Here is a 13,512-nt window from a genome sequence, read left to right on the forward strand (position 1 = left end):
AAAAACATTGTCAGTCCAGCCCAGTGTTCCAGGCACTGGTGTTGGTGGGATTCATTCCGTCCATCTGGCAAGTTGGCCTCAGACCACCCCTGAGGCATGGGCCCGTCCCTCAAATGCATCTCCTGGGCTCAGTGCTAATAGTAAGGAGGAGGTGTGCAAGGGCCACCCCCCTCCGGCACCCCTGGACAAGCCATGCCCAGCGCGAAGGCCCTGCAGCGGCCACAGCTCCACCCCAGCCACGTTCACTGCCCCCCAGGGCCCTCCTCTGGGGAGATGAGGAGCCAGGGGGGCTATGGCCATGCTGGTAGCACCCCAGGCTCTGCTTTCTGATGTGTGTATCTCCTGCACGTTTGGGGGCATCTCTTGCGCTCATGAGATCGGCAGAGGCTTTGCAGTCAAAGCTTTTCCTGCGAGTAGCCCTACCTTGGCTGCAGTGCCCGGACAGCCCTGTGGGCACTGAGCCCGGCCGCCTCGGCTTTGGGGTTACAGCATGAAGCACTCTAGGACGCAAGACTGGGGGGAATTTCCTTTCTCGCTGCTTCCTCGCGTTTGACCCATCCTGAGCCAAGGCCAGCTCTTTCCAATTCAGTCGTTGGCAGGAGCCCCTCTCGAGAAGAAGTGTAGCGTGAAGGCTGAGATCCTTCTGAGAAGGTGGAGAAGGAGCACCCAGCCGTTCTCAGCATGTTGGCTCCAGTGATCATGAGTAAAAGGACCGGGTAGGAGGCCCTCGCAGACCACAAGTATTCACAGGCAGGAAAGGAAGTGAGCACGGCTCATAATTTTGGGATCCGCTCTCAGGAGCACAAAGGCGTTCCTTCAGCAACAGAACTGCAGAGACCAAGGAAAATCAGCAGCCTTGTTTTTTCCAAATGCACACTTTATGTATTTATTCAACAGAGAGCGAGAGAGCACAAGCAGGGGGAACAGTAAAGGGAGAGGGAGAAGCAGACTTCCTGCTGAGCAGGGAGCCCGATGCGGGGCTCGATCCCAGGACCCTGGGATCATGATCTGAGCAGAGGGTAGTTGCTTAACCAAATGAGCCACCCGGGGACCCCTGGAACTTGTTTTTTTTTTAAGGTTTTATTTATTTATTTTTTTGAGAGAAAGGGAGAGAGCACGCGTGGGGGGAGGGGCAGAGAGAGAAGCAGACTCCCCGCTGAGCAGGGAGCCCGATGTGGGGCTCGATCCCAGGACCCTGGGATCACGACCTGAGCCGAAGGCAGACGCTTAACCGACTGAGCCACCCAGGCGCCCTTGTAAATGCACACTTTAGAACAAAGTGTCCATCCATCTGTACAGCTCTGGGTACTATTTAAAAAGGGGGGGGGGCTGCCTATCAGCCCAGGATGATAAGCCAGGCCAAAGTAAGTGGGGGGCCCCCGGTAAGCTGTGTAAAGCCGAGGTGCGGCCTCAGGCAGCTCCAAGCCAGGCTGCATTGGGGTGAAAGCTGTGTACCCTGCTCCCATGAGCCTCGCGTGTGCCCCATGACTCTCTGTGCCTTGACGTTGCAGGCCTGGCGCAGGTGCCCGGGAAGCTGTGTGCCCACTACGCCTGGGATGCCGGTGTGCTGCTTCAGGCGTGGCCGGCCGTGGACCCGCAGTTCCTCCAGCAGCCCGACGTGGTGGAGATGGCCGTCCTGGTGAGTGTCTCCTGCAGCCCCAGAGCCGGAGGTGGACCTGACCAGGGCAGGTGGTCGGGCCTTTCTGGCCCACCCGGCCTGACTCGGCCTGACCATCCCGCCTGTCTTACACTTTAGCTTAGAGGTCACCACACACCACGAGCTTGTGAGCATCAGGCGCTCACGGCCCTCAAGGGATGAGAAGGTGGACCACGTAACCCTGTCCTGCTTTATAGGTTCTGATCGCCTTGACCTCCTGCGGTGTCGCAGTCTCCTCGGCGGCTCCTGGTTCATTTAGGGAGGAGGGTGATGGTGAGCAGGTTGGCAGAATAGGAACACCTCCCCGAAAAAGCTATTTCAGAAAGGCTACGTAACGTTTCTTTCTTCTTTTCTTTTCTTTTTTTCTTTCTTTTTTGGTAAATTGCATCATTGTAGATACATAAAAGTAGTTTTTTATTTCAAGCTTTTACAGAGCAAATAACTCAGATAGTTTATCCTGTATGTAATTTTTACATATTTAATGTGTTTGCTCTGAAACACATTATAAGGAATATTTAATGCTGATGTGGCTAAAGAGGGAAAGAGGAACAGGGGGGGCTCTTGGCACGTCTCTGAACCACACGTGGGGCCAGGTCATTCACATCCAAGATTTCATTACGCTCTTATCACTCCGTCAGATAGGCATTTCCATTCTCATTGATTTCAGTTGAGAAATCAGGCTCGGAGAAGTTGGTCACCTTGCCCAAGTTTATTTGCTCGTTCGTCAGTAATGATCGAGTTACCTGCTGTGGGTGAGGCACAGTGGTCGGCTCTGGGGGTACAAAACCAAACGGGACAGCAGGGTCCCTGCCCTGGTGGAGCTGAAAGCCGAGTGGGAGAGATCGGGAAAAGGAAAGAAAAATAAATAAAATCACTGCAAATGGTGAAAAGGGCCATGAACACACCACCCAGGAGCTGAGGGAGAGCCCAGCCTCACAGGGTCCCAGTCGGCCAGGCCCCAGCTCTTCTGCATCTGTGCAAACCGTGGGCCAACCAGCAGGTCGGTGTTTGGAAAGACGGCTCCATGCAGGAGACCCAGGCCCTTCCTAGCCACTTTGTCTCCACACCACCTCCCCTGGCACCTAGTTCCCCCCCAACCCCACTTTGCTTCCCCCACGGAGGGGAGGACGTGGGCCTGCCCTGGTGGGCTTCTTTCCCAAAGCCTCAAAACCGAAAATAGCCTTGTGGCACAGAGAAGTTTCTTTACCCTAAGTAACGTTTATAAGAAATAATCCCACGTACCCATGAGAACTTGTCCTCAGCACGAAGAAGTGCCAAACTTGAGAAACCGAAGTTTGAGTCTATACAATACCATTCCACTTTAATCACTGTAGAAAAGACATCTAGTTCTGGTCGGTCATTGGTAAAATGGTTTTAAATTATCGTGGGAGTGAAAACCCAAAGCTTGAGATGTGAGTAGGACTCCCTGCAGGTTCACCCAACTGGAGAACTTCCGACTCAGGGCACCGTGCCACGTGGCGGAACTTCCGTGGAGGCCTGTGTTCTGTGTCCGTGTGACCTCAGTTGGTGCCCTGGCCAGAAATAGCAGATGCGGTGACAGTCAGTGTCATTCAGCGTGGTTCAGGCCCGCCGTGCCCGTAGTATGCAGGGCTGGGCCCAACACCGGGGATCCCCAGCCCAGAGGCACCGCCTTAGCTTCCAGCAGCTCAGTGCACAGGAGGGACCGTCTTAAGGGGCCCATGACTGCCACGCACACAGGGAGTTTCTGTAGCCTCCAGGTTAAGGCATAGAGCTTGGGAGTGAGACCATCCTGCTTGGAAGTCTTCGTGTTACAGAATACTTCTGTAGGCCTCTGTTTTCTCAACGACGAAAGGGGGCGAACTCAGTGCCTAGCTTTGCCCGTTGTGAAAAGAATTAGATTAGATAATGCCAGGAACTGCTTAGCCCGCTTCTGGACACACTAATGACAAAACCCACTAACAAGTAGTGAGCGCCGACTAAGGGCTGGGTGCTGCCCTAAGATCTTTCCAGATACTGGCTCGTTTACCCTGCACGACAGCCCTGGGAGTGGGCCCTGGTCTACCCACGTCACAGACGAGGCCACTGTGTGACCCAAGTCCATTTTACAGGTGAGGGAATGGCAACAGAAGGGGGCCCAACCCCCGGGGGACATGGCAGGTGCTGCTAGCTGCTGGTGTGGACATCACTGCTTCTGGCAGTCCGGCATGGCTGCAAGGGGGCGTGGGGCCTGGGCTCGAAAGAGGAGCAGTGTTTCCCTGGTGGAAGAGGATGCCTGATCGCCAGGAGCAAAGGCAGAGAAAGCCCTCAGTGATGTCAGGTCTGTGAGCCGTGGAGAGGCTAAAACATAGGCATAGGCCGGGCGCCGCTGGGGAGAAGGCCAGGCTCCAGCCCCGAGAGGGTTGGGGGCTGGCAGGGCATCTGATCAGGGGGAGGAGAGGACCCAGGAGGTTCTTCTGTCTCCACCACTTGCTGGGTGAAGTGGCTTCACCTCGTGTGCCTCAGCTTCCGCATCTGTAAAATGGGCACAGAGTGGTCATGCATGTCCCTCACGGGGCTGTGGGAGGAGAAACAGGTTGGCTTAGGTGGATTGTGTGGCTCAGCACCTGGCACGGAGCGAGAACTTAGCGGGAGCTTTCATTGTTCCTAGCTATCACATGTTGCTGGGTGGCCATGGGTGGGACAGGGGCAGTGCTCACGGCCAGGGGCCCGTGAGGCAGCAGTTGGAAAAGTCTGGGAGAATGATGCTGAGGCCCTGGACCGAGGCTGTGAGTAATGAGGGAAGGTGGCAAAAATGGAAGTTTGCAGGGCCACCAAATGGGGACTGGAAGACTTTTCTCAAGTCAAATGGCCACTATTTGAGGTGATTTGAAAGAACTGCTTCCCCTTTAGGCCCCTGAAGGCCAGGTCCAGTGTGGAATCCCACCTGGGCTTCTGTTGTCCATTTAACTGTTGCCTTGTGCCAGGAGGTGGAGTGTGATGGAGACCCACTCACTCTGAAGGGACCGCCCTGGGTAAGGCAACTCAGGGGAGTCCCAGGAGCCAGAAGCCAGGAGAGGGTGCCCAGGGCCGCATGGGAAGGCCCATTGGGCTTCCTGGCCACATCCAGAGGTCACGAGCCCCACCCCTGCCCCAGCTGGGGTCAAGAATGACTCAGCTCCCTGGACAGGCCTCACCAGGGACAACTGAGGGCCAGCCCCCAGGCTCTAGGGAAGCATTTGGTCTAGAAGTATTTCGGGTCATGGTGCTGAGGCCGTGTATCGAAGAGGCCATCCCACACTGGCTCCTTCCATCCTGGCCGGGAGTCCCGACAAAGACCGGGGGACAAGGGGGTGTGGGGTGTAAGGCCTAGTGAGCTGGTCCCTTCAGACAGGTTTTCTCCCTCAACAATCCAGAGGGATCCATCCTTAAAGAAGAGAAAACTGAAGTCCAAGCCTAAGAGTCTGCACAAGAGCATGTGCTCTCTCCCCCAACACCCCACCACGGCAAGTGGCCGGGGGAGCCCTAGCCCTGGGCCACTCTTCCCTGGGTGAGAACTGAGACTGGAGCCGTGACTCATGAACAAGAACCAGTTCTGAGACTGCCGTGTTTGGGGCCCCCAGGACTTCATGAAGGGTGCGGCTTTGGTGTGACAGGATGGGAGATCTTTTCTGAGGTCTTAGTCAAAGCAAGCCCGCGGTCGTGAAAGAAGGCGGCTTCCAAATGGCTTAGAAACAAGATGGCGGGGGCGGGGAGCGAACAGCAGCCCTAGTCCCACAGCTTTAGGACACCAAACCCCTGCATCCGGGAGACTCACACTTTTTAGAACCATTTTCTAGAATATTTCAGGACACAATGTGTTACCGTCTTTGGCTCCCACCCAGTGACGTAGGTTGTTGATGCAACCAAGAAAAATGCCCCTGAGTTTGACGTACATCTGAAAAAAAAATGAATGAGGGACACCTGATAGGCTTTGGTTGCAACCTGAGAAATTATTCCTGGTAACTTTTCATAATACGGAGTGAAAAAACCAGGAGCGTTAGTGAAAGTGTTCTCAGGGGAGCGGTGGGATGGAGGATTTGAAGCACGGCTGCTCAGAAGCCATGTGGGCCGTGAGAGCACCTCCCCCCGCCAAGCTGATATTGGTTCACATTTGCTGTGAAGCATGTCCTTATTGAGCAGTACTCAGTGAATAGCCACTGATGTCTGGAACTGGACCGGCCCGTTCTCGGCAAGGCTGAGTTAAAGTGATGTGGGTCCAGTTTCCCAGTCCCCATGCTTGGGCGCTGCGTTCTGGAGTCCGGCCCCCGATAGCGAGGTTGCCTGCCTTCCCCAGGAGCCAGTCACCCCCCAAGACCTGGGTAAAATCCTCGGTGACACTCGCTGTGAGCGGACCTTCGACTCGATCCCCAATGACACAGCCGTCCCTCTCCCCCTGGAGGCCGCTGAGGGTTTTGACTTAACTTCCAGCAGGGCGCGCTCCAGGTGTGGTGCCCCATCCTCTCTCTCCCAGTCTGTGGTTTTCGGGCATTAATCCTGTCCTCCCTGCCCTCTGTCCTCTGGGGAAGCTGGTGCCGCATCTTCCTGCTTCCCACGGGCGTTGGTATGGGGCCACCTGTCACCCTCAGGATTGTCCTCATCGTTTGTCTCGATTTTCTCCTCCTCAGATCAACAACAAAGCCTGCGGCAAGATCCCCGTGCCCCAGGGAGTCGCGCGGGACCAGGACAAAGTCCATGAGCTCGTCCTCCAAAGCGAGCTGGGTGTCCAGCTCTTGCAGGGGCGAAGCATCAAGAAGGCTTTCCTGTCCCCCAGAACGGCCCTCATCAACTTTCTGGTGCAGGACTGACTACAGGGGGTGCCCCTGAGGAAGGAGGAGTGTGCTGGCCCAGGGCAGGGAAGAGACCAACGTCTTGAATGTTTACCTTCATGCTCAGTTGGGTGGGCTTGGGCAGTGCGGTGGGGCCTGGCGCAGGGGTGAGGGTGGGTGTGGGCAGAGGCGGAGGGCTCGGGCAGCTGCTGCAGGTGGGGGAAGCCAACTGAGGCATGTGAAGCCACCAGAGGAACTGCTGGGTGTCCCCTGGGTGTCTGCAGGAAGGCGAGAAGAGAAGCGAGAATGAGTGGGGCGCCTCTCGAGCAGCCTGGGAGCTCTGACTCCTAGAAATCGTACACCCAGGAACATGAGGGTAAACTGAGGACCCACACACCGCACAGGAGCAGCGTGGACAGCCAGTGTTGGACGGGGGACAGCCTGGGCATCGTGGCAGGTGGTCTCCTCGCTTTCACGCTGGACGGAGGAGCCATGTGGGTCATGTCCAAATATCCAGTATATGGCGTGGCCACTGCGGTCTGCAGAAGCTGCTCCGAACCCGAAGGCAGGCGGGGCCTGTCCCTCCGCAGTTGTCCCCACTGCGGGCCTGCGCGGATGCTGACACAGGGGCTCTTCCTAACCACTCCCTCGGGGTGTCAGTGTGCTGTGTAGTGAAGCAGAACCACGCTGGTTCCGAGCTCAGCTGGAACCAGCCCGTTCCGGGGCGCACCGCAGCCCCGCGGGGAGGCTGCTCAGGTGGGCCTCAGATGGCCCCGCCGTGGGTGTGGCCCCAGAGCCAGGCATTCGCTTGAGCAAGCTCCCCGCGGCCGAGGGGGCTGGTGCCACCGGGCGCTGCCTCCGTGTTCAGGCCACCGCCACCTGGCTGCCCGGGAGGGGTCAGGACCGGACCCCCGTTGTCGGTGCATTAGGGTAACCTGGTTTTCTGTGAAGTCAGCAATTAGGTGCTCTTCCCAGAACTGGCCTGAGCCACTGATTAATACTTAATGGGGCAGTGGAGGAGAATTTAGCCATTCTGTGCTACTGAAAGGCTATGTGTTCTGATGCTGTTTTTCTGAAGTAGCCTCAGATGTGTCTATAGTCGAGCAGCTAACAGATGACTTTTTTTAACGCAATAAAATATGTGTCATGTGTGATCTTGGAATAGCCGCCATATTTCCCATTCTAGGAGTTAATCAGGAACAGATCAAGGTGTTCCATCATCATCAGGAGCACATGGAAAGTCATAAAGTGAGGTGCGTGGAGGACTTACAGAACGTGGTAGACAACCCTGGTTCAGGCTCGTTAGCCACAGGGGTTAAGTTATTGGATCTCAAATGTGGCTCAACTTGATATCATTCCTGGTCCCCATGCCCAGAAATTCTGATGTAATTGATCTAAGGTGTGTTTGGGCATCAGGGAACCTTACAAGCTGCATTGGTGAGTCTAATGGGCAGCAAAGTGTGAGAACCACTGGGTTAATTGATGGATTTGAACCGTAATGTCTAACTAGTCCTTCCTCTCCCTCTCTCCCGCCTCACTGGGATGAGTCTGGTTTGGGACCCAAGCATGAAGGAGCAGAGCTGGGAAAGACCAGGCCCAGAATGGGAGGCAGGGGCCAGAACTCTCCAGCAGGTACTTAAGATGCTCCCGGAGCCCACTTGGGTGTACACGGCCCCATTCCTTGTGGATTCAATAAAAGCAAGTGGATGCCGATATTTGATATGGGGGGGAGCCACGAGTGCTTTTGCTTGATTGTCCCGTTTCTTCCTAAAGTAGCTGAGTGGCCTTGAGCCCATCAACAGGATAAGGGCAGGGAGCCCTTTATCTGCACGTAATCTGGCCAGAGCAATGGGCCATTAAAGCCTCAAGGCTACTGGACTAACCAGCCATGGCTTTGGAGAACTTTTTTTTTTTAAAACAGGAGCTCCTTGGTACTACTAGAGATGGTTGGTATAAAGAACAATGGAACAGAATGCTAATCCCTGGGGGTAGGGAGGTGGGGTGGGGAATGATCTCAATCCTTTATTAACTGCCTTGATTAGGTCAAAAACCGGACTCAACAAGTTCACTTGCATTATGTCATGTAACTCCCACAAAAACCCTACAGGGAAGGAATTATCCTCTCTTAAATACAAAGAAACCCAGGCTCTGAGGTTCCGTGATTTGCTCAGTTTCCACAGCAGAAAAGTAGAACTGGGATCCAAACCCACATCTTCTGGCCTCCGAATCCCCTGATGCCACCCTGCTGTGTTGGCCCGGCCCCCCGCCCCCCTGTAATTGCCCATCTTGGCCCGAAGTGCCACAGTCAGGAAACGGAGACGCTGGCCAAAAGTCAGCATTCTGAGCAAAGTCTGGCCTGCCCTCTCCTGTGAAGGCCTCACCTCTGTAAAGCCTGGGAGCCACGACACTGGCCTTGGTGCTGGCACAGGTGGTGGGTGCTGGTCCAAGGGTGCGGTGTGGGTTCCATAGGGCTGGAGGCAGAGGTCATTGCCAAATCGGTGGAACGCCCAGGTTCACGGGCGATGGCAGGGCGATGAGTGAAGAGAGTTTACACATAGGGAAAGCGGCGCCTGGGAAGCCCCACGGCAGGCAGATGCCCCTACAGTAGGTGCTAACTGTCAGCCAAGGAAAATGAAATTGATCTCTGAGCCCCTAAAACAATAAATGAGCTGAGCAAAGGCTTAGACATGCTTCAGCCCAACCTAATGACATGCACACCCCTGGGGAGCTGGTTAAGGAAAATGGGGTACAGCCAGTCAGTGGAAGACGAAGCAGCCAGCCAAAGATGGTTTATTTAAAAAACCATGTAATACGACATTTTTCTCATGAATAAATCAGTATATTTACACAATGTGATCCTGACCATAATTTTTTAAAAATTCCAACCGTTACAGAGAGAGAAGGAAATTTGCCCACAAATCATTGGTGGAGAGTCCTACGAGTAATTTTTTCCTTCTGTTTACTTTTTTTTTTTTTTTTTTGCATATTCCAACTTGTATTGGCCATGTGATATTTCAATAATGGGGGGAAGATAAAATGTACAATTTTGTGAAGATCCAAATGAGCTAAAGGCCTGCCCCCCTTGATTTTTCTTTTTTCTCCCACAGTAGCAAGTTGCCCGTTGGGATGTGCCCCAACTAGGAAAACATAGGCTCTTTTTTGTATGCAGTAGAATCTAAAGAAGCAAAAAGCAGCCCCATGAAGCTGGTGTTTGCAGCCACTCGGTGTGGGAAGGTGTGCGACCCTCCTGAGCATCTCTCAGCCTCAAAATCTTGCAGCCCGAGGACAGAAGAAGAGGAGGTAACATTCCCTTCATGGAACTTTCCTGTCCTCGGTGGATAAACCAATATGGCAGCCAAGAGTGTGAGCTCCGGAGTCAGCCAGAGCAAGGTTCTGTGACTACGTGACCAAGTGACTATGTCACTTGAAACAGTGAACCTTTGTTTTCTCAACGATAAAACAGGAGTAAAAACCATGCCTTGGGCAGGGCGCCTGGGTGGCTCAGTTGGTTAAACAACTGCCTTCGGCTCAGGTCATGATCCTGGAGTTCCAGGATTGAGTCCCGCATCGGGCTCCCTGCTCAGCAGGGAGTCTGCTTCTCCCTCTGTCCCTCCCCGCTCTTGTGCTCTGTCTCTAAAATAAATAAATAAAATCTAAAAAAAAAAAAAAAAAAAACCATGCCTTGGGGTATGAGGATAAAGTAAGAGAATGTGTGTAAAGCACGTGGCACATAGTCTCTCACTAAAAGAGAATGGCTCATTATGAGTAATCTTGCCTGAGTAAAAATAGGCTAATGGTCTAGAATGGGATTATCTTTGGTCAGAACGAAGGGAACATTTAGAAAAATACGTATCCCGGGCCTGTTGAGGAAAAAGATTTCAGCAGTAAACTTGGAGGAATTTTAATCCCGTTGGGTAGAATCAGCCCTATTATTTGGTATTTTCACCTCCTGTCCTGAAACCTTTTTATTACCTGTGTCCATGATTCCATGCCTGCTGGTTAGTTTCTTGGAGCTTCATCTGGGTGACGGTGATCTCTCCTTGGTGCTGGGGACCCTCTTTTCCTTACGAGGTGGCCCAGGCCACAAACAGTCTGACAAGGATCCGGGAAGCTCCCATCTTTCTGGCCCCACGCTCGCCATCCGCTTTTGTCCCAGGACACATGGGATTGTGACATGGGAAAGAATGCAGCAAGGGACAAAAAGCCAAGAGCTGGAAACCATACGCGTGAGCCTAGCCTCAGCCCTTGGATCAAGTCTGGTTTGGGTGGGTGGCCTGCCGGGGCAGCCAAAGTAGAAGGTTGCCCGAGTGGCCTCTGTGCCCTTTCCTCTACAGCAGGTACTGGAAAGGGGAGCCTGTGATGTCCGGGGGGGCCTCTCGACTGAGTGGAGCTGCCATCATTCTTACTGTGTCCCCTGCCTTGGCTTGGAGTTTCCTGATCGGTGGCCTGAGGCTGCCAGGAGCAATGGCCCAGTGGTGTGAGCTGGAGGAGGTTGGGGGCCACATGGAAAAGTCCACCAGAGACCCTGGGCCTTTCGTGGCCCAGGGGCCTCTTGGCCGGCCAGTGCTCAGACACAATGGCCTCCAAACCAAAAGTGGGGCATCAGAAGTTTCCACTGACAGGTGATTTGGGACCACAGGCCAAAGAGGGCATGGTTCCTGCACCAGCCGGCCTCCCCGCCGGCTGCCCCCCTCTGTCTTCCTCCTCCTGGAGGGGACTTTGCAGGGACTTTGCCACTGCTCTGGCATTGTCACACCAAAGTGACAAAGTGGGAATTATGACCCACTTCCTACAAATCAGGAAAGAAGCCTAGAAATGTACAGTGAACTCCCTAAGTTGTAGCACTAGGAACTGCTGGAGCCCGGACCAGCCCCCGGCCCCTGCTTCCTCCACAGCACCCACCTGCCTACCTGGGAGGCAGTACAGCTCGTTCTTGCTCTTTCTATCCAGAGAATTCTGAACTGGAGCTCTGGCAGGCGTGCGGCCCTGCGGATGTGTCCCTCCTTGCAGAAGGGGCTGGGCTTTTGTGAATTTTTTTGCACCTATCCACCGTTGGCTGCGGGTCACTTCTGGGGGGTGGGGGTGATAACTTCCTGGGCATCTGGGGGTGAAGGGACTCCCCTTGGCTCAGGGCAAGTCTCTGGAGAAGGGGCACAGCAGAGCCCTCAGCAGCCGGCCCGTGAAGGGGATCGATCGGTGTGGGTGCGCCCACGGCGACCATCACGGGGAGAGAAGGCGCCAGTCAGAGCCCGGAAAGCAGCGCGTCTGCAGGTGAGGAAGGCTCCAGAATAGCAGCCAGACTCCCAGGAGATGTGGAATGCGGGACGGAGTCTGAGCAAGCCCAGCCGCCTCTGGCCCACCCTGTGCCAATACGCTGTGTGGCCCTGGGCAGTGCCACTGGCCTCGGGGCGGTGGGCGAGACCAACCGCGGGGCCTTAGCATCCCCCTTCTGCTGCTGCTGCTGAAACTGTGGCTCGAATGGGCTGAGACTTGCTTGAGACCACGGCCAGTAAGTGATGAAGTATCTTGACTCCGATCTGTGCCCATTCCACTCGCAGCACCCCTCCCCTGCTTTGTAGGGCAAGCCTGGTGCTCCTGGCAGCAAAATTCAGCTCAGGCTGTAAATCATCCAACGGATGAGCCCCGCTGCACCCTAGAGGTCAAGGGAAGGCACAGGGTAGGCCAAATGAGAAGAGTTTGCTCTCCCCTTCTTCCCTGGGAGACTGAGGAGCAGAAAACATCTGCTTCGTGGGCTGGGTGTCTGTCCGACACTCCAAGGTGGGCGGCTAAAGGCTCTCATCCAAGCTGATGAGTTTGGGGATTGGAATCTGGGATGACCAACAGCGAGCGAGGGGGGCATCCCCCGAGGGTGGGTGGGCAGTGCTGGGAAGGGGAGAGCCTGGAACACGCAGGGAAGGAGGCCCCAGATCCAAGGGTGGGGCCCCTCCAGGCTTCCATCATATCTCTGGGCCCGCCCGCCTGGGGGAGGCGTCTGGCGATCATGAGGCCCTGAGGGGTAGGTGGTGGCCAGGCCCGCTGAAGTCACCCAGCTGGCTTGGGACCCAACACGTATGACTCACCTCCCCCAGCCTCAAGCCCAGAACTTGAATTCCCGTTCTTGTTGGGCCTCTGCAAGAGTGTTGCCTGGCCGGACACCCAGTACGTAGGAGCTACGGTCTGGCATCCCCCAGTATCAGCAACGATGACATCTGCCATTTATTGCGAACTGATTATGTGGCAGGCCCCGTGCTAAGTGCTTTACCACGGGAGGGGCTCATCTCACACCCAAGAATACGGCATATTCTGACCCTGCTCACCACACCGCTTCCCAAAGGCCTTTATGCACCTCCTGGATTTTCTAAGACAGTCCTGGTTTTCTCTCCAATGGTCCCCAGGGTCCCCTAGAAACTACCCAGCCCACACTTCCTGATCTGTGGCTGGGAAGGTCGGCCCACTCTGGGTGCACAGCCGGGTGAGCATATCCCAGGTGTCCCAAGGCACCCAACTCAGCGAGTGCCCACCAAGGGGTCTGGGCTTTCTCTGAGCCTGGGACTGACCACTCCCAAAGGGCCATCACCTCTAGCAGACAGATGGAGCCTCCTTTGGGCCGCATCACTGGGTCCTAGAAGGGAGTCAACTTTGCTCAACCCCATATACTGCTAGGAAAATACCATGGAAGGAGGTGGGGAGACCTGGCCTGGGCAGGCCTCATGGAGGCTGAGGTCACCACCTTGCCCGGGTCATCCTTCCCACGAACAACAGAAGGACGTCATCCAGGATTACTGAGCTTGGCCCGCCCCTAGCTCCTTCCAGAGGAGAACCCCCCCACCCCACCCCACCACTGCAGCGGCACCCCCATGGGCTGCCCGTAGGACCGGGAGAGAACTGCGTCCTGGGCTGGGATTCCCCTAACTTGGACGGGGAGGTGACGGGGAGCGTGGAGAGGGTGTACTGCACACCGTGGGGTCGGTCGGGGAGGCAGGGCCACCCAAAGAGTGATGTCATTCACTGCATCTGGCATGTCACTCATCAGGAAAAGGCAGGCTCCCCCTTCCACTAGAAACAGAGCCAGGCTGGGCCAGAGGGGCC

General features: G+C 55.3%; 1 protein-coding gene across 1 annotated transcript in view; it reads left to right on the top strand.

Annotated features, from left to right (window-relative positions):
• LARS2 (leucyl-tRNA synthetase 2, mitochondrial) overlaps nt 1–7,585 on the top strand; it is a 127,353-nt gene extending 119,768 nt beyond the window's left edge. Inside the window, 2 exon segments of the mRNA XM_081816539.1 lie at nt 1,512–1,639; nt 6,283–7,585. Of these exon segments, the coding sequence (XP_081672665.1) occupies nt 1,512–1,639; nt 6,283–6,462 (308 nt within the window). The 3' untranslated portion in view covers nt 6,463–7,585.
• The last annotated feature ends 5,927 nt before the right edge of the window (nt 7,586–13,512 follow it).

This window comes from Leptonychotes weddellii, chromosome 1, assembly GCF_054177405.1.
Source record: "Leptonychotes weddellii isolate Sample4059 chromosome 1, ASM5417740v2, whole genome shotgun sequence".
NCBI classification, from domain to species: domain Eukaryota; kingdom Metazoa; phylum Chordata; class Mammalia; order Carnivora; family Phocidae; genus Leptonychotes; species Leptonychotes weddellii.